Consider the following 23,575-nt stretch of genomic DNA (forward strand, 5'->3'; position numbering starts at 1 on the left):
TGCCATGGACCTGCCTGACTCTCATCACTACAGTTATTATTAGTCGTAGTTCTGTTACTATTAAAGTTGTTATTATTTATCATATTTCAGTTATTATTACAGCTGTAACTAGCTGGAATATCAGAAGAATCTGACCTTAAAAGTATGTCCAAGTCATATTTCCATTATTATTATAATTATAGTTAAATGGTAAAAGATCTCACTTAAATAGCGCTTCACAGCTAAGTCTCATTCACCCATTCACTCACACATTCACACACCGATGGCGTCCGATCTGCCATGCAAGGTGCTGGCGCTCTAACCAGCTTTACCTCCCGTGCGATAGTGCTAACCACTGTGCCATCATGCCGCCATAGTTGGTATGGCGTCTCCCTATGAAGTTTTTCCTTGCCACTGTCATAGTGCTTCTCATGGTGGGAACTGTTTGGTCTCTGTAGTAATAATATTACCTACAATAAAACCTGCTCTATCTGTAAAGTGTCATGAGATGAATTGAAAGGGTAATTCTGGTGTTTTTAAAACTGGGCCCGATTTTTACAAATGTTGGTCTTCTAAATGAGTAATAGTCATCAGATGTTTTGGAAAATTTCAAATTGATATTTCGAGTCAGTTGAGTCCACAATATTCCAACTTCTGAGCTGGAAATATTCAATAAGATAATAAAGCAGTGTTTCACAGAAGTCGTCTGTGCAGCGATTTAGAAAACTAATTTATTCACTTTCAGGATGGTGAAACATTCAACAGAGACTCTAAAACAAACAGCCCACTCATTTACCATCCACAACACAAAATAAAACAGATATACAGTAAATACTTATTCCATCTATTTACAAATAAACAGGAAGTGACATCGGAGGTGGGGCCTCACTGTTTCCTGAAGCCTCTCAGGATTGGATAAATGTTCTCAAATGCTTCGTAGATCTCAGCTCGTTCTTTAGCTCCTGGAATTTAACACACGACTACATAATTATTACAAGTTTATTTATAAAGGGTATTCACCAAAGAAAATTATCTCGTCATGATGAAAAATTATCCTATAATCTTATTATTACAAGATCTGTATTTTGCAATTACGAAAACTAATGAGATCTTTACTTCAAAATAATTAGACCTGTATTCCCAATTACCATAAAAAAACGTGATTATGAGATTTGTATTTCATAATTACCAGTAAAGATCTCAGAATTGCAAGAAAAACTATCCTGTAATCAGCATTTAGCTAAAGAAAAGAATCTGTTTCTATGGCTACATTAAAACAGACAATAGATCTCATAATTATCAGTTTACTTGTAATTATTTATCCTTAGTCACAATTAATTGAAAACGCCTCCAATTTGTTTTGTTGGTGTATGCAGTGCACCTCTGAATGAAATAAAGTTTCACAACACACACACAGCTTTAAATGTAGTTCACTAGTGTTTGCTGAACTCAACCCTCCTCTGCTGTTCCTTCAATACATGAACCCAGTTGGGACATTTGAGTTTCATTACCGGTCAGAACCACTTTCCCAGACACGAAGATGAGCAGGACGATACGAGGCTTCACCATGCGGTAGATGAGGCCTGGAAACAGCTCTGGTTCGTAACTATGGAAACCAGAACATGCAAACGGTAGCTGCGATTAAATAAAGCTTTTGAACCTGGTAATAGTAACAGTAGGAACTAGAAGCTAACAGGACCTAGAGGCTAACTCTAAGCTAACAGGAACTAGAAGCTAACTCTAAGCTAGTAACAACTAGAAGCTAACTCTAAGCTAGCAGGACCTGCTTACGTCTTCCCATTGAATCCATTGATTCAATGTTGTTTTTAAAGCTTGTGTAACCAGAGCTTTGCAGTTGTGCTAAGCTAGGCTAACCCCATCACCTCAACAATCATCAGTGTTTCTACCTGCTGAACTGTTGGTGTGTCAGGACCAGTCCTTCCAGTCTGATGGGGAAGCAGACGTCACAGCTGGCCACCATGTTCTGGATCTTAAAGTCCAGGAAGCGGGCTGGGAAGCCGAGTTTCTGCACCACCCGAGCGTACTTCCTGGCCGCCAGTCGTGACTGCTCCTCACTGCACGTGCTCAGACACACAGGTGAGGTAGAGAGGGAGGTTAATACACAGTGTAGCAGAACCACAGCTCCACCTGTAACTGGAGACAGGTAAACAGACAGACCACTGACCTCTTGGCTCCTGTACAGACCATCTTCCCTGAGCTGAAGATCAGCGCGGTGGTCCGCGGCTCGCGGATCCTCATGATGACCGCTGCAAAACGCTGGAACACAACACGAGAAGTGAACAGTGAGAAATATTGGACTTTTTACTTTAATAGTTACAATTGACCAACAACAACATTAAAGTACCGTGTATATATTAATACATCAATAATAATGTTGTTTAAATACGTTTATACTGTGGTATTACTACTTTTACTTCGAATACTTCTTCCACTGCTGAAAGACAACATCGCTCTGACAGTTTTTCACTGTCAAAAATAAAACCCCAGTTCTTAACAGTACTAAGACCTCCAGTATTTGGTGTGAGGGGACGAGAAATCAACTCTAGACTAGAAGCTGCTGAGAACCAGAACTCAGGTGAGTCCATCACCTGAACACACCAGGGTAGAGTAGCCCAGAGTAGCCCAGAGTAGATCATCCTGCTAAACCACAACAACAAGCGTTACAAGCTCCAATTCAATATGAAGTCAGGTCTCAGTACCTTTGGGTTGTACTCTGCATTTCTGGCTTGGAGGGCGATAAACTTCAGATCCAGAGGACAACCCAGGTTCACTGTGGAGACAATGTTCCTGCACACGTGCGTGCACGCACACACACACTTATACACAACAGCATGTGAACACAACACTGTCTGATCAGCATAATACTATAAAGTACGAGTCAGAACATGGAGAAATGTGGAATATCAGCAGACTCAAAGCAGCAGTGAATGTATCTACTGTTGTGTGTATCACAGCCTGATTTATCTTATTATTATTAATAAAACACACTGTTGTTTCCTTCATCACCATGAACACACACACTGTAGTTTATCCTGACTCAGTCCCACACACACCATCCTGCTGCCTCAAACACTCACTAGAGCTCCACATGTGGATTCATCCGCCGCTGAAAATAGTCCCCAACAGATGCACTATTTCCTCCTGCTTAACTGAGCCTTTTTAAACATGAAACTATATATTTGTGAGGTGTTTTTAAAGATTCACGTCTTCAGTAGGAACCAATGGGCTGAGAGCTGAGAGCCACAGACAGGAAGTGAGACAGGACTGAGGGACGGACTGACAGGTTGTTGGTTTGAGTCTGCGTTTGATGACGAGAAGAGAAACATAGAAGAACACCAGCCTTAATCTCAACCAGACAAACAGGAGAATAATATAGTTGTGATACAGTATAAGTACTATGGAACAGTTTCTATGATTTTAGTGTTTGTTTCTGGAACTTGTGTCATTTCATTCTGCTTTGTGCTGTGAATTTATAATAACATCCAACCTGAAACTGAATTATTAATACTGATATATGAGACAGTACCAGTACTATGAGACGGTAGCAGTACTATGAGACGGTAGCAGTACTACGTTTCTAGAGTCATCAGTAACTTACTGTAACTGTGGGATGATTCCTGACCTCTCAGTCACAGGGGTCATGGGGGTCATGGGAGTCATAGGGGTCATAGGACAGAAGGGGGAGGCACCCGTCCCCATCCCCGACATGGACGACCCCTGCTGGGGGTCAGTTACTGCTGCTGCTGTGGAATGCTGGGAGTTGTAGTCTGGACAGATGCCACTGTCCTGAGACATGTCCAGAGCTGCAGTCTGACTTTCAGCTGCAACAAAACAACACTTTTAACTGGTAGTTTGTTTGTCCCGCCCCATGTGACCTCACAGAGACCACGCCCCTTCTTCAGTCAGTTCTTTCATCATGACAACTGATATATTCTGTATAAAAATGAATCTGGCTCCGTAACAATATTTTGTTGGTCAATCTAGAGTTCATTTGTTTCTCCAAAGGAGTTCTGAGTTCTTCTGTCTCATCACACTCGTCCACTTTGATTTGTTGGGACAAAACGTATCATTTCTTTCTTATTTTCTGCAATAATATTTCTGATCATATCTCCCATCAGTTTACATGTCCAAGGAAAATGGTGTGTTTGGATTCACAGAATAACAGAAGGAATTACTGTTAGTTTTATATATATTAGTTTTAATCAAAATGTACAAGCAAGAAGCCAAATGTCTCTGAGCTGTTTATGTGTGTCAAACACAACGTTTCAAATAAAACACCTGAAATCTTTAAAAACCTTTTTATTTCTTTACTTCTCTTTGATCCCTCTGGTGTCTTTATACTCTCAAGTTGTATTGATTGTTCCTTGACCTACTATATCTGTTTCAATAAAGTTCATTGAAAAACTAAATTCAATCTTTGGAGCATCATTGGTGATGTCATACCTGTGTCGTCATGACGACTCGGCTCGTCCTGCGTGCTAAGTTCATCAGGTAGGAAGCTGAGGTCGAGGTCGTCCCCCTGCTCTCCGCTGGGCCCCGTCTTCATCGACAGGAAGGAGGAGTCTTGCAGAGAGGAGGCGGGGCCCCGCGAGGAGTGGGCGGGGCTCTGGAGGCCCAGCTCCTCCCCCAAAATGAAGCTGGAGTCCTGCAGGAAAAAAACACAGACAAGATGGTGGATTAGAGGGAGCTCCCTGCCTGTTTATGGATATTGTCGTTATTATTTTTATTTTTTTAACCTACTCTTCATGATTTACTGACTAAATTCTTCTGTTTCGTGCTGCACGGACACTCGATCGATATCAATAATCTATCACCTAATTCTCAACATGAAGCCAGTGAAACCGTTCAAACCTGCAGATCAGATACAGATCAGGGTTCAGATGTGTTTCTTTAGTCCCAGTTTAAGGTTTAAGTTCAGATTAGTTTTCTGAGCAAGTTTCACAGTCAGTGTTCAAATTTAAATATACTGAGACTAAAAATATGAGAACCAGCTTGTAAAGTTTAGACCAAATGTAAGTTTCTAATAAAGAGAGAACGCAGGCGTGACCTCAGTGAAGGAGCTCACATCCAACATGTTTTCTGATGATTTCATTTAGTTTTTGGAGCTTTTCATAATTTTCATGTGAAACTCTCATGTTAGTTTGAAGCACAGTTTGATTTTCTGTTTCTTTGATGACGTGATGCATCTTTCACCAAATAAAGGAACTTTAATTGGAATTAATGTCTCATTAAACAAAATACAGTAATGAAAACATGTCAAACAAAGTGATACGTGTGAATTTGTAAAATGTTTTGTGGCAACAAACATCTGAGAGAACTGGACCCTCTTCAAAATGTGGAATTTTATATTTGATGTTTTTCATTCACAGAATCTTTCTGACTGCAGTTCGCTTTATCTTAGAAAACCTCAGTTCATAAATGAAGTCACGTCTAAGTTAAAAGTGAAAACGTGTTCACTGATGATCTCAACATGAACCTTATTTTTAGATAAAGTTTTGGATGTTCAGAGTAAACAGACACAGGAGTCGACAGTCTGTACTCACATTTGCAATGGAGTCATCAAAGTAACGCTCCAACGCCGACTCGTCCATGAGTGAAGAACCATCTGACCTGATCCAGGACCTTCCAGGACCTGGTTCCAGGACCTGGTTCCAGGCAGGGAGCTGCACAGCTGCATCCAATCACACTGATGTGATCCTGAACTCATCAAACGCTCACACAGACTCTTCAGTTCAAACAGCTGCTGCTGTCTGACAACATGTCACTGCTGCTTCTATCTGTTTGGGCCCCGTTCTCACTTTGCTTTACCTAAATTATTACTTTGTCTTTCTTCTTGAGGCCCGTTGTTAGCTTTCTGAGGTTAACACCTTTAACATCAAACTAATTTCAACTAACAACTCTAATTTACAATACTCACCTTTATTTTGTCTTTATCATCAAACTAATCAGTAAAAATTTATTTGTTTAGCTCCTGTCACACCAGAAAACACAGGTCTGTTTACATGTTTACATCCTGTTTACATACATTTTGTCAGATGGAAATATTCTACATGTTGCTTCATTTTACACACATTTACCCAAAATTCAACCCTCCACTAGAATGTAAAATGAAGTCCAGTCAGTTTGATTCTCAGATGTGTCATCAAAGGACCTTGTAACATTAAGTGCTGTCGTGTTTAATTAAAACCAGTTTGAATACTTCTCTCTCTGATGTACAGTAGCTGACTACATTTTATTAGTCCAGGGAAGGCTGACACATGTCACAACTCATAGTGGGAGCTTCCCAGTTACACCACAGTGACAGACTGGTGTGTGCTGGGTAGCTGCAGCCTGGAGAGAAATGTGTTGCTCAAAGGCACCACGTGTTGTTTCTCAGTCACACACAAACAAACTTATTATTATTATTATCATCACTGATATCCCACAGTTCAGCTTGTGTTGAGCTTTTTCCTCGGCAGCAGCTGCAGTTCATCCTCCCTCCTGCAGGGGGAGACCTGCTCCCTTCAAACACTACAGGAATAGAGCTTTGCGCATGCGCACCGGATGTAAACAAAGCAGCATGGCACCGTGAAGTACTGAGTAGTAAATGTCTGACAGCAGTTATCACTGATATTATAACTGATATCTGGTCAGATATCTGATGTTGTCACTGTGACGGACTTCCGGTTGAAGATCGATCTCTTTGAGATGAAGAAGAAACAAAATGGAGTCTGTGAAGAAACGTCTGACGGAGTTTTCACTGGAGGCTCACGGTGAGTGGAGTACTGCGAGTAGTACTACATTTGCTACTGATAGTGGTACTACAACTGCTACCACTGTTGCTTCTACTATAACTACTAGTTACTACCTACTGTAACTGATACATGTATTACATACGTAGTACTACTTCTATACTATCACTACTGGTGCTACGTGTAATAATACTATAACCACTAGTTCCTACTACTACTTTTCTATGACTCCTGCAACAACTACTACTAGTACTACTGGTACTACTTGATGAGGTAAATGTTTTGAGTGTAGTAACACTAATACTACTATTGAGCAGTGGTGACTCAGCTGTTCCCGTCAGCTGATCAATCAGAGGTATTGTTTATTGATTACTTTTCAGATCTCTATCTGAACCAATCGGTGCCTTACTTGGAGGAGCCACCTGACCCGCTGCAGTTCTACCGCGACTGGATTGGTCCAAACAAGCCCTGCATCATCCGTAACGCCTTCAGCCATTGGCCGGCTCTGTCCAGGTGGACACCAGAGTACCTGAGGTGAGGAAGCCCCGCCCTCCCACGCCTGCACTCATATTCTTCTATGGTCAGTGACGATCAGGATGTTTCCTGTCTGTAGGGAGAAGGTGGGGTCAAAGGTCATCAGCGTGGCGGTGACTCCTGACGGTTACGCTGACGCGGTGAGCGGCGATCGCTTCGTGATGCCGGAGGAGCGACGGATGAGTTTTTCTTCTGTGCTCGACGTCATCGAGGGGAAGGTGAGGGAGGAGCTGCTGCTGCTGCTGCCTGCAGGAGGAACCAGACGGGACTACTGAGTACTACTGCTTACTGTGTACATACAGTACTCTGTACTCAGTAGTATACACATGGTCCTGATACAGGACCAGATTAATTGGGAGACAGAACTCTGATTATTTTACAAGAATTCACATTTAGGTCTCCACGTCTCTGAGGAGGAAACACTGAAGCACTAACAGTCTGATAACGTCACAGAGGACCACGGATCAGTCCAGTACTTAGCTGATAATACTGCATATTAAGTAACCACATGTGGAGGGGTGCTTTATTCACTGTGTGTGTGTGTGTGTGTGTGCTGCAGGTGCAGAAGTGTGGAGTGTTTTATGTCCAGAAGCAGTGCTCTAACCTGCTGGATGAGCTCCCGGAGCTCACGGATGACGTGGAGCCTCATGTTTCCTGGATGAGCGCCGCACTTGGTGAGTTCAGACTACTGAGCAGAAATGAAAACTGGAGAGATAAATGGTCAAGTGATTTGATTAATTTAAAGCTGATTTGATTAAAACAGTCGTGATAAGATGAAAACAGCAAGTTCACATCACAAAACTGCAAAAATCAACTTTATCAAATCAATTGAATGCTATTTTTCAATCGTTTTTTTACTGCCATTTTCCTTCAATAATAAATCTGATACATTTTGTGTTAATCAGCTTTAAATTAATCATATCACTCCACTTTTCATTTCTATTTGTATTCATTAATTTTTGATTAATACTCAGATGAATCGATAATGAAAATAATGGCAAATACGGCAGTCCCACTCAGCAGGTCCAACAGTAGTTCTAAATCATGTCGTGCCAAACGTCATATTATTGGATGTTGAAAGTAGCTACCTAGCCTAGCAGCCTACCGCATGCTTTCCGTGGCTCTGATTGGTTGGAGTGCGATGAACTGAGAGATCCAGACTCATTTGCGATGGCAGGCTAACCCAGATACAAACAGCGCTCTCTGCTACAGTGAGAGGAGTTACGGTTTTCTCTCTGGACGGCTGAATTTGAAGTTACGATGGGCTTTTATCCACTACAGACTGACAATTAATCGATTAATCATAAAAATAATGGTCAGATGAATTGGTAATGAAGACAATTGTAAGTTGCAGTAAATATGAAGATAGTTTTCTCCTCTGTGGAAATCCTTTACTCGGGGGTCACATGACCAACATTTCACACTAAACACTCAAAACCGGCTCAAAACTTTTTATTGGCAGGATGTTAGAAACAGGAAGTCCAGCAAAGACTGAAAAATATCATCAAAATGGTCAAAATAAAATCAGAACTTGTAATATGGGCGGCATGGTGGCGCAGTGGTTAGCACTGTCGCACGGGAGCGGGTTGGGGGTTCGATCCCCGGCTGCCCCCGTCATGTCGAAGTGTCCTTGAGCAAGACACTGAACCCTAAGTTGCTCCCGATGGAGACCAGCACCTTGCATGGCAGCTCGGTCGCCATCGGTGTGTGAATGTGTGAGTGAATGGGTGAATGAGACTTAGCTGTAAAGCGCTTTGGGAACCGTGAAGGTTGAAAGGCGCTATATAAGTGAGATCATTTACCATTTATTTACCATTTAATATTTACAAAAGCACAACTCATGAACTCAAACGGTCCAGAAATGTAACTGTCGTCTGTTCAGCTGCAGCTCCGAAAGACTAAACAACCGAACCGAGGAACCAGATCCACAGGTCAGTTTCCTGTTTGTAGTGTTTCCCTCATGAAGGCAGCAAAGCAGCTCTGCTCTGGTCTGATTTGGTCTGGTCTGGTCTGATCTGGTCTGGTCTGGTCTCCATCTGACTTACTGTCAGATTCGTGAAATAAAATCTGAAATAATAATAATGATATTACTTCAAATGTAAAAGATTAAAATATGAATATTTGGCTATACATTTAATCCATAAACAGATTTATGAACACACTGATGTCATGGCAGCCATTTTGCAAAGCAGCAAGAAAACAAACACGTAGAAACTACTGCGTGCTGTCAGTTCATGAGTCACACTGCAGTTTCAATTTCGCCAGATCCTCGTCTGTCACAAACTGCTGGGAGATCAGTTTCTTGTGGACCTCCTGCCTCGCAGACAGACAGGTGCTTCAATACCAATATGGCCGCCGCCTTGACGCATTGCTGCAATATGGCCAACGTGTTATCTACGATCTCACACAGGTGACGTCGTGACGTCATGTGACTCCTTGTCCTCACCTGCTCTCAGAGGATCTGGTCTCTCCGTCGGTCCAGCTCTTCGGACAGACTCCTCAGACTCCTCCCCATCCTCTTTGGGGTCTTCAGTCTCTGCTGGTAGCTGAACTTGCTGAAGCCCTGATGTTTTCTTCCTGGTTTGAAGCCAAACAGCTCGTCCTTCTTAAACTCCTCCACAAACCTGGACACGTCCTCTGTCCTCCTGCAGGACGAGGACAGACGGGACAGGTACGTGGACAGGTTCAGAGGGTTTCCTCCCGTGAAGAAGAGTCTGTCCAGGTCTTTGGCCTGAGCTCCGGCCAGCTGAGCGCTCTGCTCCACCTGTTGCTTCGTGAAGCTGCCTTTACCGAACTCGATCCCACCTGAGAGGACAGAAAGTCTGTCTTAATATCTTTAATATAATATTTAATAATATCTTTCCCTCCATAAAATATGAGTCAGACTCCTGAGGGAGTGCGTCATCATCAGTAGCCTTCAGATAAAGAAGCAGGATCTCCACGGCAGATCTGAACATCAACTGTCGCTGTTTCTCTACTGTTCTCTCTGTGGGGACAAGTTGACACTAAATCCACGTTCAGGTTCTTTAAGGGGCTGCTGGTGAAATATAAGTACATTTACTCAAGTACTGTACGGCAGTATTTCCTCTTTATGCTACTTTATACTTGTACTGCACTACATTTCAGAGACAAAGATAGCAGATTTTACAAACACGTGATCAGTATGAAGTTTAGCAGGACGTGTGTTTGAATGAAACACCTTTGAACTCGCTGATCATGAGTTTAGCGAGGAGGTCCGGGCTGATGTTTCCTCCAGATGTTCCCTGAAGATTCACCACTCGGTTCCACTTCATGTCCTGTCTGACGCGCTCCGGGTAGAACCCCTCCATCCCTGTTCAAACACGGTAACCATGACAACATCACTCTGTAGTTACACTGAGAAGCACGCCGTTCACATGGGATGATAACCACAGCTGCTGTGTTGTGAACAGTCGAACGGTCACCGCAGAGAAAAAGAGAGGAAGTCACAGTCGCCTTCAAAATAAAGGCACCTGCAGTAACGAGTCCCCTCCCCATGTTTCCCCTCCTGTGCATCACCATCACAGCTTTGACCAAATCTAAAATGTGTATTAATGTAAATAAAAAATTCATAATCAACTAGCTAACTAGCACTAGCTTAGCTTCTAGCTAGCTTTGAACACTTGAATGTACACAGATGTTGCTTCTTTGAAGGACCAGTTTTTAGCTTCTTTGTGTTCAGTTCAGGACTCAGACTGAACCTGCAGGACGCCTTTAACGCACGTCTCTGTTGAAGCTAGCAGCATCTGGTGGTGGGCGGCGCTACGCACAAGCCCCACCCCATGTGAACAATGTCTTGGTGACACTGACCAATCAGCCATGTGACCTCCTCTGACTCGTACCAGTGATCATCTGGTGGCTGCTGTTGAAGAGCTGCAGGTGTTGTCTGGTCCACAGCAGAACCAGGTCCATCCTCCAGAAGTCTGTCATGGCGTCTCCGTCTCCCTCCTGGATGGCGTCCCGTCTGGCCATGTGGTACAGCCCCTCCCACACCACCGCCCTTGTGTAGTTAAACAGGAAGTCCTCACTGTCAGCTGCCATGGAGCAGGACTCTGAGCAGGACTCTGAGCAGAACCACGGAGCTGGAACACACAAACCACCAAAAGCATCAATTTGGTCCTTCACAAGTCTTCAGTCTCCAACAGAATCTGACTATTCACTTATTCTTATTATTAATCCATGAACCTGGAAAAGAAACTGATTTAAACATAAACTCCAGACAACAACAATAAACCACAAAATATACTTAAAACCATTTAATTTAAATATTTGCAGCTGTTAAAATGTAGGACAAGATAACAGACACTAACTGAATGCATCTCTTTGGTTATTTAGAGTTATGATTTCAGGTTAATCTCATCATCTTTATATTCAAACTCTCTGACGTGTGAATATTGAAGTCTCACTCTGTTCGGCTCTGGTCTGCTCGGCGGCTGTCAGACAGTCTCTGTGGTACCACTCATGTCTCCTGCACTTGTCCATTCGTCCACACTGGACCATCTGCCCCCCCCTCTGCTCCTTACAGTGACAATACACGTAGGTCCCGTCTGCACCGCAGTCTGGACTACAGAACCAGTCCTCATGTGGGTCTGAGAGGGTCTGAGCCCGAGCACAGCCTTCATGGAACCAGATACCTGGACACAGGTTACTGCAGCACCGCACCAGCTGCTCACCTGCTTTCTCTACAAGGACAAGGACACGTGGTGTTAAAGACAGACGGGATGTGGTTTTAGACTTTTAAACAAAACTCACGTTTTACTGGAAATCTTCTGTAATAATGTGAATAATGAAGACAAACTGAGACAAACTGTGAAATGGTTTCGTCTCAAAAACACATCACAGATTCTCCGGGAGAGATTTACTGAACTCATTTTTAATCGAATGATAACACAAGAATGAAAATCAAGTCATAATATTTCCAAATGTTCAAGTTTCAGTTCAGTCATAAAATCCAAAAATAAACAAACCATAATAAATAATCCATAAATCAACCAATTAGCTATGCTAGCTTATCCTCTGAAGGGTTTTATTACAAAAGCATGAGATCTAAATTACACCAGAAATAAACAAATATTTTTCACAAATGATTGAAAAAAAACTGTTAAAGGGAGAAACATTAAAACTCGACGTGACCTTCAAACGTCTGAGTCACAGAGCAACACGGTCCTCCATGTGGAGTCGTGTTCGTGTCTCCCGATGGATGAAGTCCAGTACTCTCTCTCTGTTATCTCTGTTTCTGGTCTCCTCCACCTCCAGAGGGAAACATCTGGCTCTTCAGCTGCTAAATGCTGCACTATTTTCAGCAGCTGGTCTCTGAGTCTGCTGCTGAGCAGCTCGTGGTCAACGGCTTTTACTCTGAAAGCTGAGAGTTTTGTATGTCACACAGGGGGCTTACATGGGTTTCTGATTTTTTTTTTTTTTATTCTGTAAATCCTTTAATCTGGAAAGCACTTTGTGCTTAAGCTTGTAAAGTGCTATATAAATACAATTATTATTATTATTATTATTATTATTATTATTATTATTAAAAGGCTATGTAGAGCTGCAGAGATGGACATGATTCTCTAAGTTCGTCACTATCAGAGACACATTTGATTCATTATTTGCATTTATGAAAATATAGATTAGAGTCACTGAGCTGGTTTATGAGTCACAAGAGGTGTCACTTGGTTGTGTTTTCGTTGGTCAACGTTTTGCATTAAGCCTCAAACCACGTATTTGTTTTGTTTGCTTGCTGAGATCCTGAAGAGGATCTTTCTGCTTCATCGGGTTTCATGCTGAGCATATGTATAACACACTGTGGTGAACGTGTTGTCTGCTGGTGCCTTTGAGCCGTCTGGTTATTAGTTATTGTTACTCTAAGGGTCAGAAAGACGTGGGTCCTTTGTAAGGTTGATGGGTACAGAACTAAAAATACTGGTGCTGACTGGCACCCCGGCCTCTCGTCAAACTGTTAAATACAAAATAAATCAATACATTTGTAATGTCTTTAAAAAAATTTATCAATGTATTAATTGATTATAATTACACACTGAAAAACTATAACTATAATTCTTCCTGTGACACTGTGAGGTAGTAAACCCTCACCTGTGACGTAGTAAACCCTCAGCTGTGACGTAAACCCTCAGCTGTGGCGTAGTAAACCCTCAGCTGTGGCGTAGTAAACCCTCACCTGTGACGTAGTAAACCCTCAGCTGTGACGACGTAAACCCTCAGCTGTGGCGTAGTAAACCCTCACCTGTGACGTAGTAAACCCTCAGCTGTGACGTAAACCCTCAGCTGTGGCGTAGTAAACCCTCACCTGTGACGTAGTAAACCCTCACCTGTGACGTAGTAAACCCTCAGCTGTGGCGTAGTAAACCCTCACCTGTGACGTAGTAAACCCTCACCTGTGACGTAGTAAACCCTCAGCTGTGACGACGTAAACCCTCACCTGTGACGTAGTAAACCCTCACCTGTGACGTTGTAAACCCTCAGCTGTGGCGTAGTAAACCCTCACCTGTGACGTAGTAAACCCTCACCTGTGACGTAGTAAACCCTCAGCTGTGACGACGTAAACCCTCAGCTGTGGCGTAGTAAACCCTCACCTGTGGCGTAGTAAACCCTCAGCTGTGACGACGTAAACCCTCACCTGTGACGTAAACCCTCACCTGTGACGTAGTAAACCCTCAGCTGTGACATAGTAAACCCTCAGCTGTGACGTAAACCCTCAGCTGTGACATAGTAAACCCTTACCTGTGACATAGTAAACCCTCAGCTGTGACGTAAACCCTTACCTGTGACGTGTAAACCCTCACCTGTGACGTAAACCCTCACCTGTGACGTTGTAAACCCTCACCTGTGACGTTGTAAACCCTCACCTGTGACGTTGTAAACCCTCACCTGTGACGTAAACCCTCACCTGTGACGTTGTAAACCCTCACCTGTGACGTAGTAAACCCTCAGCTGTGACATAGTAAACCCTTACCTGTGACATAGTAAACCCTCAGCTGTGACATAGTAAACCCTCAGCTGTGACGTAAACCCTCACCTGTGACGTAGTAAACCCTCAGCTGTGACATAGTAAACCCTTACCTGTGACATAGTAAACCCTTACCTGTGACATAGTAAACCCTCACCTGTGACGTTGTAAACCCTCACCTGTGACGTAAACCCTCATCTGTGACGTTGTAAACCCTCACCTGTGACGTAAACCCTCACCTGTGACGTTGTAAACCCTCACCTGTGACGTAAACCCTCACCTGTGACGTAGTAAACCCTCACCTGATGAGCTCCTACCTTCTCTGCAGTAACAGAAGGGGAATATTTTCTTCTTCTCTCCATCGCAGTGACTTGCAGCAGCTGCAGCAGCTGCAGCAGTGTTGATGTCCTCCTGAGGTGGAGGCATCCACACCAGATCCACCAGTCTGTGAGCCAGGTCTCTCAGCCAGTCCATCTGAGCTGAGACCTGAGAGGGGTAATCTGAGGGTCTCTGGTCCACAGAGTCCAGACCACAGTCCGTCACAGCAAACAGAGTCACGTACGCTGTTGTCACAAACTATAAAATATACATTTACTTTTGGTTGGAAAACAGAATATTATGGTGAAATAAATGTATCGATACATTTAATACCAAGAATATCAGTGTGAAGCTCTGTTAGCGCCCCCCACAGGCTGCAGTGTTCATTACAGCCACACTCTGTACAAACAACATCCTGATGATTTATCTGTTCTTAGAGTCTGAACAGTAGTGAAGCTAAAGAAGTAGAGTTTGTCCTGAGGGTGGCGCTAGAGTAAACATCATGGAGTCATTAAAATCTTAAGGGTTAATCCTCCGAAGACCAGGAAGTTGAAAGATTCTCTGGACTAGTTTTAATGCTTGTTGACATTTTGATGATTATGTAGTGAGAGGAAAAGTCAGGAGGTCAACAGACTCAATAGATTCATCCTCTGAGGAACTTGAATATCCACAGAAAATGATAAGCTGTAGGATGAACCAACTGACATCACCATCACCAGGTCACTAAATCTGACTGCAGTTTACATTTCAGGAGCCTTACCGCAATGAAGTCCCAGATGTTGAGGAAGTAGTCTTTGGCAGAGTTGTTAAACGTCTTGAAGTGAAACAGTGAGATGATGTGATGAAGAGTTCCTCGAGCGTTCTCACTTTTCTCACTGAGAAGCATCTTTAGCATTTCCTGAAAAAAAAAGATCAAACAACACAGTTTATATAACATACATGTTAAATGGTGACGGGTCTTCACTTATATATTATATATTATTACAGTGAAGCAGCCGGGGGACTGTTATTACAGTGAAGCAGCCGGAGGACTTTTATTACAGTGAAGCAGATGGAGGACTGTTATTACAGTGAAGCAGCCGGAGGACTGTTATTACAGTGAAGCAGATGGAGGACTGTTATTACAGTGAAGCAGATGGAGGACTGTTATTACAGTGAAGCAGCCGGAGGACTGTTATTACAGTGAAGCAGCCGGGGGACTGTTATTACAGTGACGCAGCCGGGGGACTGTTATTACAGTGACGCAGCCGGGGGACTGTTATTACAGTGAAGCGGCCGGAGGACTGTTATTACAGTGAAGCGGCCGGAGGACTGTTATTACAGTGAAGCAGCCGGAGGACTGTTATTACAGTGAAGCGGCCGGAGGACTGTTATTACAGTGAAGCAGATGGAGGACTGTTATTACAGTGAAGCAAATGGAGGACTGTTATTACAGTGAAGCAGCCGGGGGACTGTTATTACAGTGAAGCAGCCGGGGGACTGTTATTACAGTGAAGCAGATGGAGGACTGTTATTACAGTGAAGCAGATGGAGGACTGTTATTACAGTGACGCAGATGGAGGACTGTTATTACAGTGAAGCGGCCGGGGGACTGTTATTACAGTGAAGCGGCCGGAGGACTTTTATTACAGTGAAGCAGATGGAGGACTGTTATTACAGTGAAGCAGCCGGGGGACTGTTATTACAGTGAAGCAGATGGAGGACTGTTATTACAGTGAAGCAGCCGGGGGACTGTTATTACAGTGACGCAGCCGGGGGACTGTTATTACAGTGACGCAGCCGGAGGACTGTTATTACAGTGATGCAGATGGAGGCATGTGAGGAGTTAGTTTAAAATTCTAATTTGATGCTTGATTTATCTCCAACACATTTCAGCGCAAGTTGTTTTAGTGTGATAATGTTTTTCTAACTTCATGAAACAGGTGTTCCTTCTGAAACTCTTGCGGTGCTTCTACGAGTCCATCAAACATCAGGTCAGGGTTCGGGTCTGGAGTTTCGTTGTTCTGGGTTTTGTTGCTGTGCTCCGTCCTGTCAGGGCTGAGGACGTCCCCACAACACAGAATGTGGTACGGTTTCCCAGAAACCACAGGGATGTAGTCTTTAAGGCCGAACGCAGCACTAACAGATTCTTCTTCTGTGGTGTTTGGTATCACTGCACCCAGACTCACCTGAAGGGAAACAACAGGAAGAATTAAGAAGGAAATGCCTGAGAATTTACTGTAACATCAGTGACACCTGAGCAGGTTCAGACAGGTTGGACTCACAGTAATGCTCTCCTCCTCCATCAGGCTGGAGTAGATGTGAGGAATGTGTCTCACCACTCGTCCTTTCGGTCCTTTCAGGGCCGTCAGGTTGTCAGCGATGATTCGCATCACTAAGGTTTTCATTCGCTGTCGCAACGACTCGTACGTCTGAGACAAAGAAAATGTTTATGACGATGATGATGATGTATTGTGACATTTAAAGGACCATTCCCAGTATTTCTTTCCATTTCTATATGATATAAAATTTAATTAGAATTAAAATACATAATCCTCACAATACACATATACAATACACTGCATAAATTATTGTCACAGTAACATCATCATCATCAATAAATCTGCTGATATCAGCTTATTGCAGATATATTAGTATCAGTGTATCTGTGGTCTGATTAGTGGACCAGAGTCTCCATTACTGAGTTTGCCCACCAGAGAGCGCTGACAAGTTAATTTTCAAACTGTAAAATGTCCTGATCAGATCAGTGTCAAGGTTGTTGTTTATGTTTAAAAAAAAAAAACTTTACTGTAGGCAGACATATTGTTATCAGATTGTATAAACCCCCAAATATCTATATCAGTATTGTCCTCAAAAATCCAATATTTATTGGGCTAGCTAATATTCATGTATTTAGTGTTTATTTTTAAAACAGAATGACACACTGCAACATGAGCCGGAGCTTTTGAAACTTCAACGAAGACTCTAAGAACAGATAAATCATCAGGATGTTGTTTGTACAGAGTGTGGCTGTAATGAACACTGCAGCCTGTGGGGGGCGCTAGCAGGACTTCACACTGATAGTCTTGGTATTAAATGTATCGATACATTTATTTCACCATAATATTCTGTTTCCCAACCAAAAGTAAATATATATCGTATGAGAACAGCAGTGGTATCTTATTGGCTTCCAATCCAAAGTTTTAAGACACACACTCAGATAATTGCATCACGAGCAGGAGGCCACTGAGTGTGTGTGTTGTGTTATGTTGATTACCATGCAGCGATAAATAACTCTGATTGATGAAACGTAATGCACACGTGTTCGCTGTGAGAGAATTTACAACCCAGTTTAAGAGTCTGTCAGACAGAAATGCATGGAAACCAAAGGCTGCCTGAAATAAAGAATCTTAAGCTTTATCGGATGAAGTTCATGTTTGTACTCAAAGAGTTGAAACATGCAGACACACTGATTTGTTCCTTTAAAGAGTGCATACCTGTTTGGACGGTAGGATGCTGTAAGGAGACACTTCCACTGCTTTTATCGGAGGTCCCTGCAGGTAACGAAAATTAATCCGAACTTGATGAGCAAAGCGAAACGCCCACGTCACGAAGGTGTGTTCTCGTTCTGTAGAGTTGGACCTGGGCACAGACGGCACCTGCAGCACAGAGATTTAACGTCTCCTCGAAAGAGAACAGATAGTTTAAAGTAGTTTTATGCCACAAGTCTCATTACCCTAACTGTTCCCCAGGTGAAGGTGTAAGCCGCCGCCTTCTTGGAGTCGTCACTGCAGTACTGCGTCTTTCTCGTCGTCTAAAAGTAAAACAGAAGATGTGACTACGACTGTTCTTTGTTTGAAAATATCAAACGCTAAAATAAGAAATGGACTCCAATCAAACTATTAGGACTCAGTATAACTGGTTGTCATTTCAAACATGAGATGAAGTATTCAAAAGTACAGAAAAGTGGAAAAGTAGTTTTGCAGAGCCACAAGAGGACTCATCAGCAGCTCAGTTCATCCATCCACCTGTTCTGTAATAAAGTGCTTCAACAGATTTTTACTCAAAGTAACTTTTAAAAGTCAAAGTCAAACCATGTGGAGAAAACGGGAACGCTGAAACAGAAACAAGGTTTGTCAAATGCTCAGAGACAGAAAGTGAATCAGTTACTGGACAAGAAAATAAATCAAATCAAATCAAATAATGAAGGCGAACATGAAGAAGAAGAAAGGATCTGCTTCCTCACCTGGATCTCGTCTTTCCACTGCTTCACCTGTCTGTCGTGCTCCTCTGCCAGTCTCTTGGCGTGGATCCTGGCGGTGGTCTTGGACTGCGAGATGCCGAGACTGTTCATGATGGTGAAGAGTTTGATGGGACAACGGTGTCTGAGCATCTCCACGCTGAAGGCCGTCTGGAGGAAACAGGCTCTGAGAGTGCTGGTGTACAGAGGCACCGAGAGGAGGAGGCTGATCCTCCGGTCCAACATCTGCTTCACCTCCTCGTCCGTCATCCGCCTGAAACATCGAAACACTGAGTCAGATTTATGATCCTGAAGAACTTATAATGAAGAGCTCTCAGAATAAGAAGAATTCATCCTGAAGTTTAAACCCTTTTAAAAGATCAAATGTCAGAGCCAGGTCCACCTTTGACCCACCGTGGTTTATTCCCTGGGCTGTAGTTTATGATCTGTTTCTGGATCTTTTTAGGGGGGGGGAACATGGATCTGAGGCAGGCCACAGTCAGAGGAGCCTTCTCCTCAGCCCAGGAAGTAGTCTTATTCCAGCTGAACGCTGACAGGGTCTCGGGGCTGAAGGTCTTCCTGTACGGACCCTCCAGGTCGTTCACCATCTCTTTACGCTGCCAAAACATTTCAAAAATACTGTTAGAAGTATCTTTTGTGTACTTTGCTTCTCCAACAGCAGAACAATTACTCCCTCCCATGTTTTGATTAATTTGTGTGCACGAGATGAGATGAGAGGCAGCCCAACAGACCAGCCTTGTTTATCACGGTGTTGAGTAATGAGGACTCTGGAGGAGTACGAGTCCACAGCTTGAGTCACGTGCAGAGGCTGTTTGGCTAGAACTCCTATAATTCAGCGGATTGTGAGCTGTAGTCCCTCCTCGGTGTGAACATCCAACAACAAAATGCTTCTCACAGCACAGCTGTTCATATACATTTCACTTCAACTGCTTTCAGTGCTTACACTTACACTGAGGTCTTCTTTTATGTTATACAGTTGAACTGGCAGCTCACGTCTTCACTTACACTGCGACGATTTCTACTCTTTAAAGCACTTACACTTAACATCATCACTCACACTTTCACCATTTTAACTGCCACTTCCACTTTTTTCAGTATTTCAACTAATTGAAATATTTCAACCACAAAGTCTCAGCAGCCAGAAAACATACATTTTCCTCAGAAATGTTTTTTAGTTATTATCATCATCATCATCATCATCATCAAGTGGCAGTTCATCTGTAATGACAGCAGTTCCACTGCTTCATCTCTTATTCTTTAACTGAGAGATCATCTGCTTTCAGTTATTACACTTCAGACCCCTTCAGTCTCAACAGAAAACTGCAGCTCTTCCTTATAAAACGGTAGTCAGTTCATTATCATTATTATGAAGTAGGTTTGGTCAGTATCCCAGCAGGTCTCACCTCGCTGGAGATGATTTTTCCACACACTTTGATCAGAGCCTCCTTGAAGCCGGACACCTGCAGAAGTCGGTTCAGCGCGGAGGTGAAGTTCTTCTTCCGGAGATACCCGCACACCAGGGACATCGGTCCGCGGCGGACGCGCCTGGCCGGCGGAGGATCGGACCGGGAGGGAGGCGCTTGGTCCTGGGATGCATAGTCGTGTTCGTTCAGCGTAGTTTTGAGTCTCTTTTTGAGCTTCTTGAGAGGCCGTGGTTCCCCCGACAGGGAGTCAGAAGGAGCAGGACGGGCGGGAGGAACCGGACGGGAGGGGGGATGAGGGTCCACATAAATCCGCCTTTTTCCACATTTCTTGGTTTTCTGATAAACGTTTCTTACACAGGCGAAACATAAAAACGCATCTTGAGGGTTAAGGTCCGGGAAAAGTTTCTGCGCGCTCTTTAGATCGATTAGCGACAACAGTGACTTCCGTTTATAGCCTTTAGCTTGTCTCTGTATCGGACAGTCACAGTGGCTGCAGCGGTGCTGCATGTTACCGGAGCCGCGGTGAAGCTGCTCCAACCTGTCAGCTAGCTGGTTCACCGAGCGCGGAGTTCTGGCGTTTAACCTTCAAAACCTTTCTCTTCGAGCAAAGTGACAAGACACAAACCCGCAGGATTCAAGTTCATGTTCTCCGTGACAGTTCAGGCGGGTTCAGCTGGACGTGTAGTTGTTTTGAAATCAGTAAATTCAACTTGTACAGGAGGAGTGCGGCTGAAATCTGCTCTCCTGACAGGCGCCTGTGTAGAATCCAAGATGGCGCATGATTTGAGCCATGAGCTCGTGCTGCCGCCGGCGGCCGGGAGGCGCATTACAACAACAGCCGGTGGTTCAAATGTACAGATCTGCTTGGAGCTTATTTGAATTTTATATTCCAATGTTTTATACTTAGTTTTAAGTATTTCAGTTATATCTTTTTCTTACTAGTGTGCCATGTTTTATATTCAGATGAACACTGAGGCCATGTCCTCCATGAAGTTACAGAATGTACTGTGAACAAGGTGTTGAAACAGACACAATAGATCATTTAACAGTTTACTGAGAGTAAATATTTAAAATCTAATTGCTAGAAATTGTTTACACTTTATTTACTGATTTAACTTTCCAAGAGGAGGTTGCTGCGTGGCAGTACTTGTTTTTATTTATTGTTTCTATTTTCATTGTCTAATTTAATATTCATTTGTTCATATTTTTTTTATGAAGCAGTGTTTTTATTTGACCTCAGTATTTCTAAATTTGGTTACGGCCTTTTATGTTTCATGTGACAGAAGTCACAGCTTACACAGATGTTTCAAACTTTTTCATCATCATCATCATTGTGAGGACATCACTGTCTTAAATGATCTCTTTACTAACATCTGATGAACTGAAATGAAAGTTTTTCTCTTCATAGCCATAAATACAATAAGTCTTTTTTTTTTCTTTAAGGAAAGTTACCAGATGCTGTGAATTTCTGGCTCGGAGAGGCGAGCGCCGTCACGTCCAGTAAGACCTGAACACAACACGCCAGATAGTGTGTTCAATACGTAGAAACAGTGTGTAACGTGTTTTAATATATTGGGTGTGTTTCTGTCTCAGTGCACAAAGATCACTATGAGAATCTGTATTGTGTCATTTCTGGAGAGAAAAACTTCATCCTGCTGCCGCCAACTGACAGACCCTTCATCCCCTACGGTAACCATAGAAACCACCCTGTATAATGCTACAGTAACCACAGCCTTGTATCCTTGTACCCTTGTTTCTCTGTAGCCATAGTAACTACTGTGTATCACATACAGTGCCACCCCTTACAGTAACCATAGTAACCACCCTCCATCCCCTACACTGACAATAGTAACAACCACGTATGTTCTGCAGTACCCATAGTAACCGCCTCTGTCTGTCAGGAGTGTATCAGCCGGCTGTTTACCGTCAGCAGGATGACGGTGAGTTTGAGGTCATCGATCACGACTCTGAGAAGGTGCGTTCAGGTGTCTGTCTGTTAATGTCAACGCTCTCTGCTTTATTTAAAACACAACAGTTCACCCTCCTCCCTTCTTCCTCCCTCCTCAGATCCCGTGGATCCCTCTGGACCCTCTGGACCCGGACCTGAACAGGTACCCACAGTATCAGAGAGCTCAACCGCTCCACTGCAGCGTGAAGGCCGGAGAGATGCTGTACCTGCCGTCACTGTGGTTCCACCACGTCCAGCAGTCACACGGCTGCATTGCAGGTACAAACCCCTGAACGCACCACAGGGACAGCTGTATGACCTACATCCAAGGAACTCAAGTTCCATCAAACTCACATATTAAACAACTAAATGTGAATAATGCAGTCTCGTTGATCGTCGTGTTTGAAGCGTCAGGATTTAGTTGTTTTTCTCTGCTGCAGTGAACTTCTGGTACGACATGGAGTACGACATCAAGTACAACTACTTCCAGCTGCTGGAGACGCTGTCTGAGGTCACAGGGTCAACGTGACATCACAGCAACTGCATGATGTGACTGGTTTTGGGTTTGTGAGTAAATAGAGAGAGAACTAATGAAACATGAAGCAACTGTAAAATAAAGTTTTGTTTAAAACCCTGATGTAATGAAGATTTAAATATCTGAATGATGAACATTGCGTGGAAACACCTGGTAGCCGAGTGGTTACAGCCTTTACCCCCCAAAACTGTCCAATAAAGGCAAAGAAATGGCAATAAATAAATAAAAGAAAGAAACATTAATACTGGTGTGTCTTAAAAGTTAGTATTTCATTCATTAACGAAAAAAGGGCGACTGATTTCATCATTCAAACTGAGGGACTTTATGGAGGTGATGAAGATACTTAAGCTCCTTCTCAGAGTCATAACTCAGACATGAAACTCATGTTGAATCATTCAGAGTGGCGTCCACCTCCAGAGGACATCATTGTCTCTGATGTCCATCAGAATAAACCTCCAGAAATCCACTCAGACATCAGAGAGAAAGAAGCTGCAGAACCTGCCTGAGAATCCTCCTGTTTTTAACTTTCCTGCAGTGTCTCAGTCATCAGTGACAGTTGTCTGTCCGTCCATGAGGACACTGCAGACAGGAGCTGCTAACAGCTGATTCAGCTGCTGTAATGAAGGCTAAAAAACAGGGCTCATGATTTAGCCCACAGCTAACTCACTGAATCCCTGTGTACATCACCCAAAGCATTATGGGAACTGTAGTTATAGCATGATTATCTACCAAATAGAAAACAAATAAGAGTTATAAACATGTTTATGTTGCATCAGTATTTACGTGACATTTATTTACTAAGATTTGTGTTTTGTTTTAGTAAATGAAAAATAAAAACTGTTTTGGAAGATGAAGTGATTAAAACA

At 43.1% G+C, this 23,575-nt stretch overlaps 4 protein-coding genes and 1 long non-coding RNA gene across 6 annotated transcripts; 1 reads left to right on the forward strand and 4 right to left on the reverse strand.

Moving 5' to 3' along the window:
- Positions 1-864: 864 nt before the first annotated feature.
- Positions 865-5,591, reverse strand: tbpl2 (TATA box binding protein like 2). The gene is made up of 8 exons (XM_070919846.1): positions 5,544-5,591; positions 4,444-4,645; positions 3,599-3,821; positions 2,700-2,787; positions 2,165-2,256; positions 1,887-2,054; positions 1,491-1,585; positions 865-941 (listed from the first exon to the last, which is right to left on the reverse strand). Exons 1-8 carry the CDS (start codon positions 5,589-5,591, stop codon positions 865-867), a joined length of 993 nt encoding a protein of 330 aa, XP_070775947.1.
- A 980-nt stretch (positions 5,592-6,571) lies between these two features.
- jmjd7 (jumonji domain containing 7) lies at positions 6,572-22,932 on the forward strand. 2 transcript variants are annotated; one of them, XR_011598486.1, is made up of 9 exons: positions 6,572-6,752; positions 7,112-7,265; positions 7,345-7,483; positions 7,825-7,939; positions 21,670-21,726; positions 21,820-21,915; positions 22,099-22,201; positions 22,294-22,453; positions 22,615-22,932. XR_011598486.1 is itself a non-coding variant. In XM_070920361.1 (9 exons), the coding sequence occupies exons 1-9, from the start codon at positions 6,704-6,706 to the stop codon at positions 22,701-22,703; spliced, it is 933 nt and encodes a 310-aa protein (XP_070776462.1). In that variant the 5' UTR covers positions 6,572-6,703; the 3' UTR covers positions 22,704-22,932. The 2 variants fall into 2 exon arrangements, 1 of the variants encoding a protein (XP_070776462.1); XM_070920361.1 differs by having other exon boundaries at positions 22,128-22,201.
- On the reverse strand, positions 8,702-11,340 carry LOC139297615 (uncharacterized). Its single transcript, XM_070920362.1, has 4 exons — positions 11,126-11,340; positions 10,465-10,596; positions 9,712-10,070; positions 8,702-9,332 (listed from the first exon to the last, which is right to left on the reverse strand). The coding sequence occupies exons 1-3, from the start codon at positions 11,322-11,324 to the stop codon at positions 9,718-9,720; spliced, it is 684 nt and encodes a 227-aa protein (XP_070776463.1). The 5' UTR covers positions 11,325-11,340; the 3' UTR covers positions 8,702-9,332; positions 9,712-9,717.
- LOC139297214 (uncharacterized) lies at positions 14,688-16,590 on the reverse strand. The gene is made up of 3 exons (XR_011598480.1): positions 16,473-16,590; positions 15,323-15,460; positions 14,688-14,820 (listed from the first exon to the last, which is right to left on the reverse strand). It is a non-coding gene; the product is annotated as an uncharacterized lncRNA (long non-coding RNA).
- On the reverse strand, positions 18,201-20,733 carry LOC139297850 (uncharacterized). Its single transcript, XM_070920659.1, has 4 exons — positions 20,206-20,733; positions 19,196-19,398; positions 18,788-19,055; positions 18,201-18,355 (listed from the first exon to the last, which is right to left on the reverse strand). Exons 1-4 carry the CDS (start codon positions 20,731-20,733, stop codon positions 18,257-18,259), a joined length of 1,098 nt encoding a protein of 365 aa, XP_070776760.1. The 3' UTR covers positions 18,201-18,256.
- Positions 22,933-23,575: the final 643 nt, after the last annotated feature.

This window comes from Enoplosus armatus, chromosome 15, assembly GCF_043641665.1.
Source record: "Enoplosus armatus isolate fEnoArm2 chromosome 15, fEnoArm2.hap1, whole genome shotgun sequence".
Taxonomy (NCBI): Eukaryota; Metazoa; Chordata; class Actinopteri; order Centrarchiformes; family Enoplosidae; genus Enoplosus; species Enoplosus armatus.

Coding starts and splice junctions, on each gene's coding strand:
- tbpl2 (XM_070919846.1), bottom strand. CDS start 5,591: ATGGACGAGTCGGCGTTGGAGCGTTACTTTGATGACTCCATTGCAAAT. Junction 2,257..2,699: donor ATGCAGAGTACAACCCAAAG/GTACTGAGACCT, acceptor GTTGTGTTCCAG/CGTTTTGCAGCGGTCATCAT. Junction 2,055..2,164: donor GTCTGTACAGGAGCCAAGAG/GTCAGTGGTCTG, acceptor GAGCACGTGCAG/TGAGGAGCAGTCACGACTGG.
- jmjd7 (XM_070920361.1), top strand. CDS start 6,704: ATGGAGTCTGTGAAGAAACGTCTGACGGAGTTTTCACTGGAGGCTCAC. Junction 7,484..7,824: donor TCGACGTCATCGAGGGGAAG/GTGAGGGAGGAG, acceptor TGTGTGCTGCAG/GTGCAGAAGTGTGGAGTGTT. Junction 21,727..21,819: donor GGCGAGCGCCGTCACGTCCA/GTAAGACCTGAA, acceptor TTTCTGTCTCAG/TGCACAAAGATCACTATGAG.
- LOC139297615 (XM_070920362.1), bottom strand. CDS start 11,324: ATGGCAGCTGACAGTGAGGACTTCCTGTTTAACTACACAAGGGCGGTG. Junction 10,597..11,125: donor CAGCCACCAGATGATCACTG/GTACGAGTCAGA, acceptor GTGTTTGAACAG/GGATGGAGGGGTTCTACCCG. Junction 10,071..10,464: donor CATGATCAGCGAGTTCAAAG/GTGTTTCATTCA, acceptor CTGTCCTCTCAG/GTGGGATCGAGTTCGGTAAA.
- LOC139297850 (XM_070920659.1), bottom strand. CDS start 20,733: ATGCAGCACCGCTGCAGCCACTGTGACTGTCCGATACAGAGACAAGCT. Junction 19,399..20,205: donor GAAAAATCATCTCCAGCGAG/GTGAGACCTGCT, acceptor ATGTTTTGGCAG/CGTAAAGAGATGGTGAACGA. Junction 19,056..19,195: donor AGCCCAGGGAATAAACCACG/GTGGGTCAAAGG, acceptor TCGATGTTTCAG/GCGGATGACGGACGAGGAGG.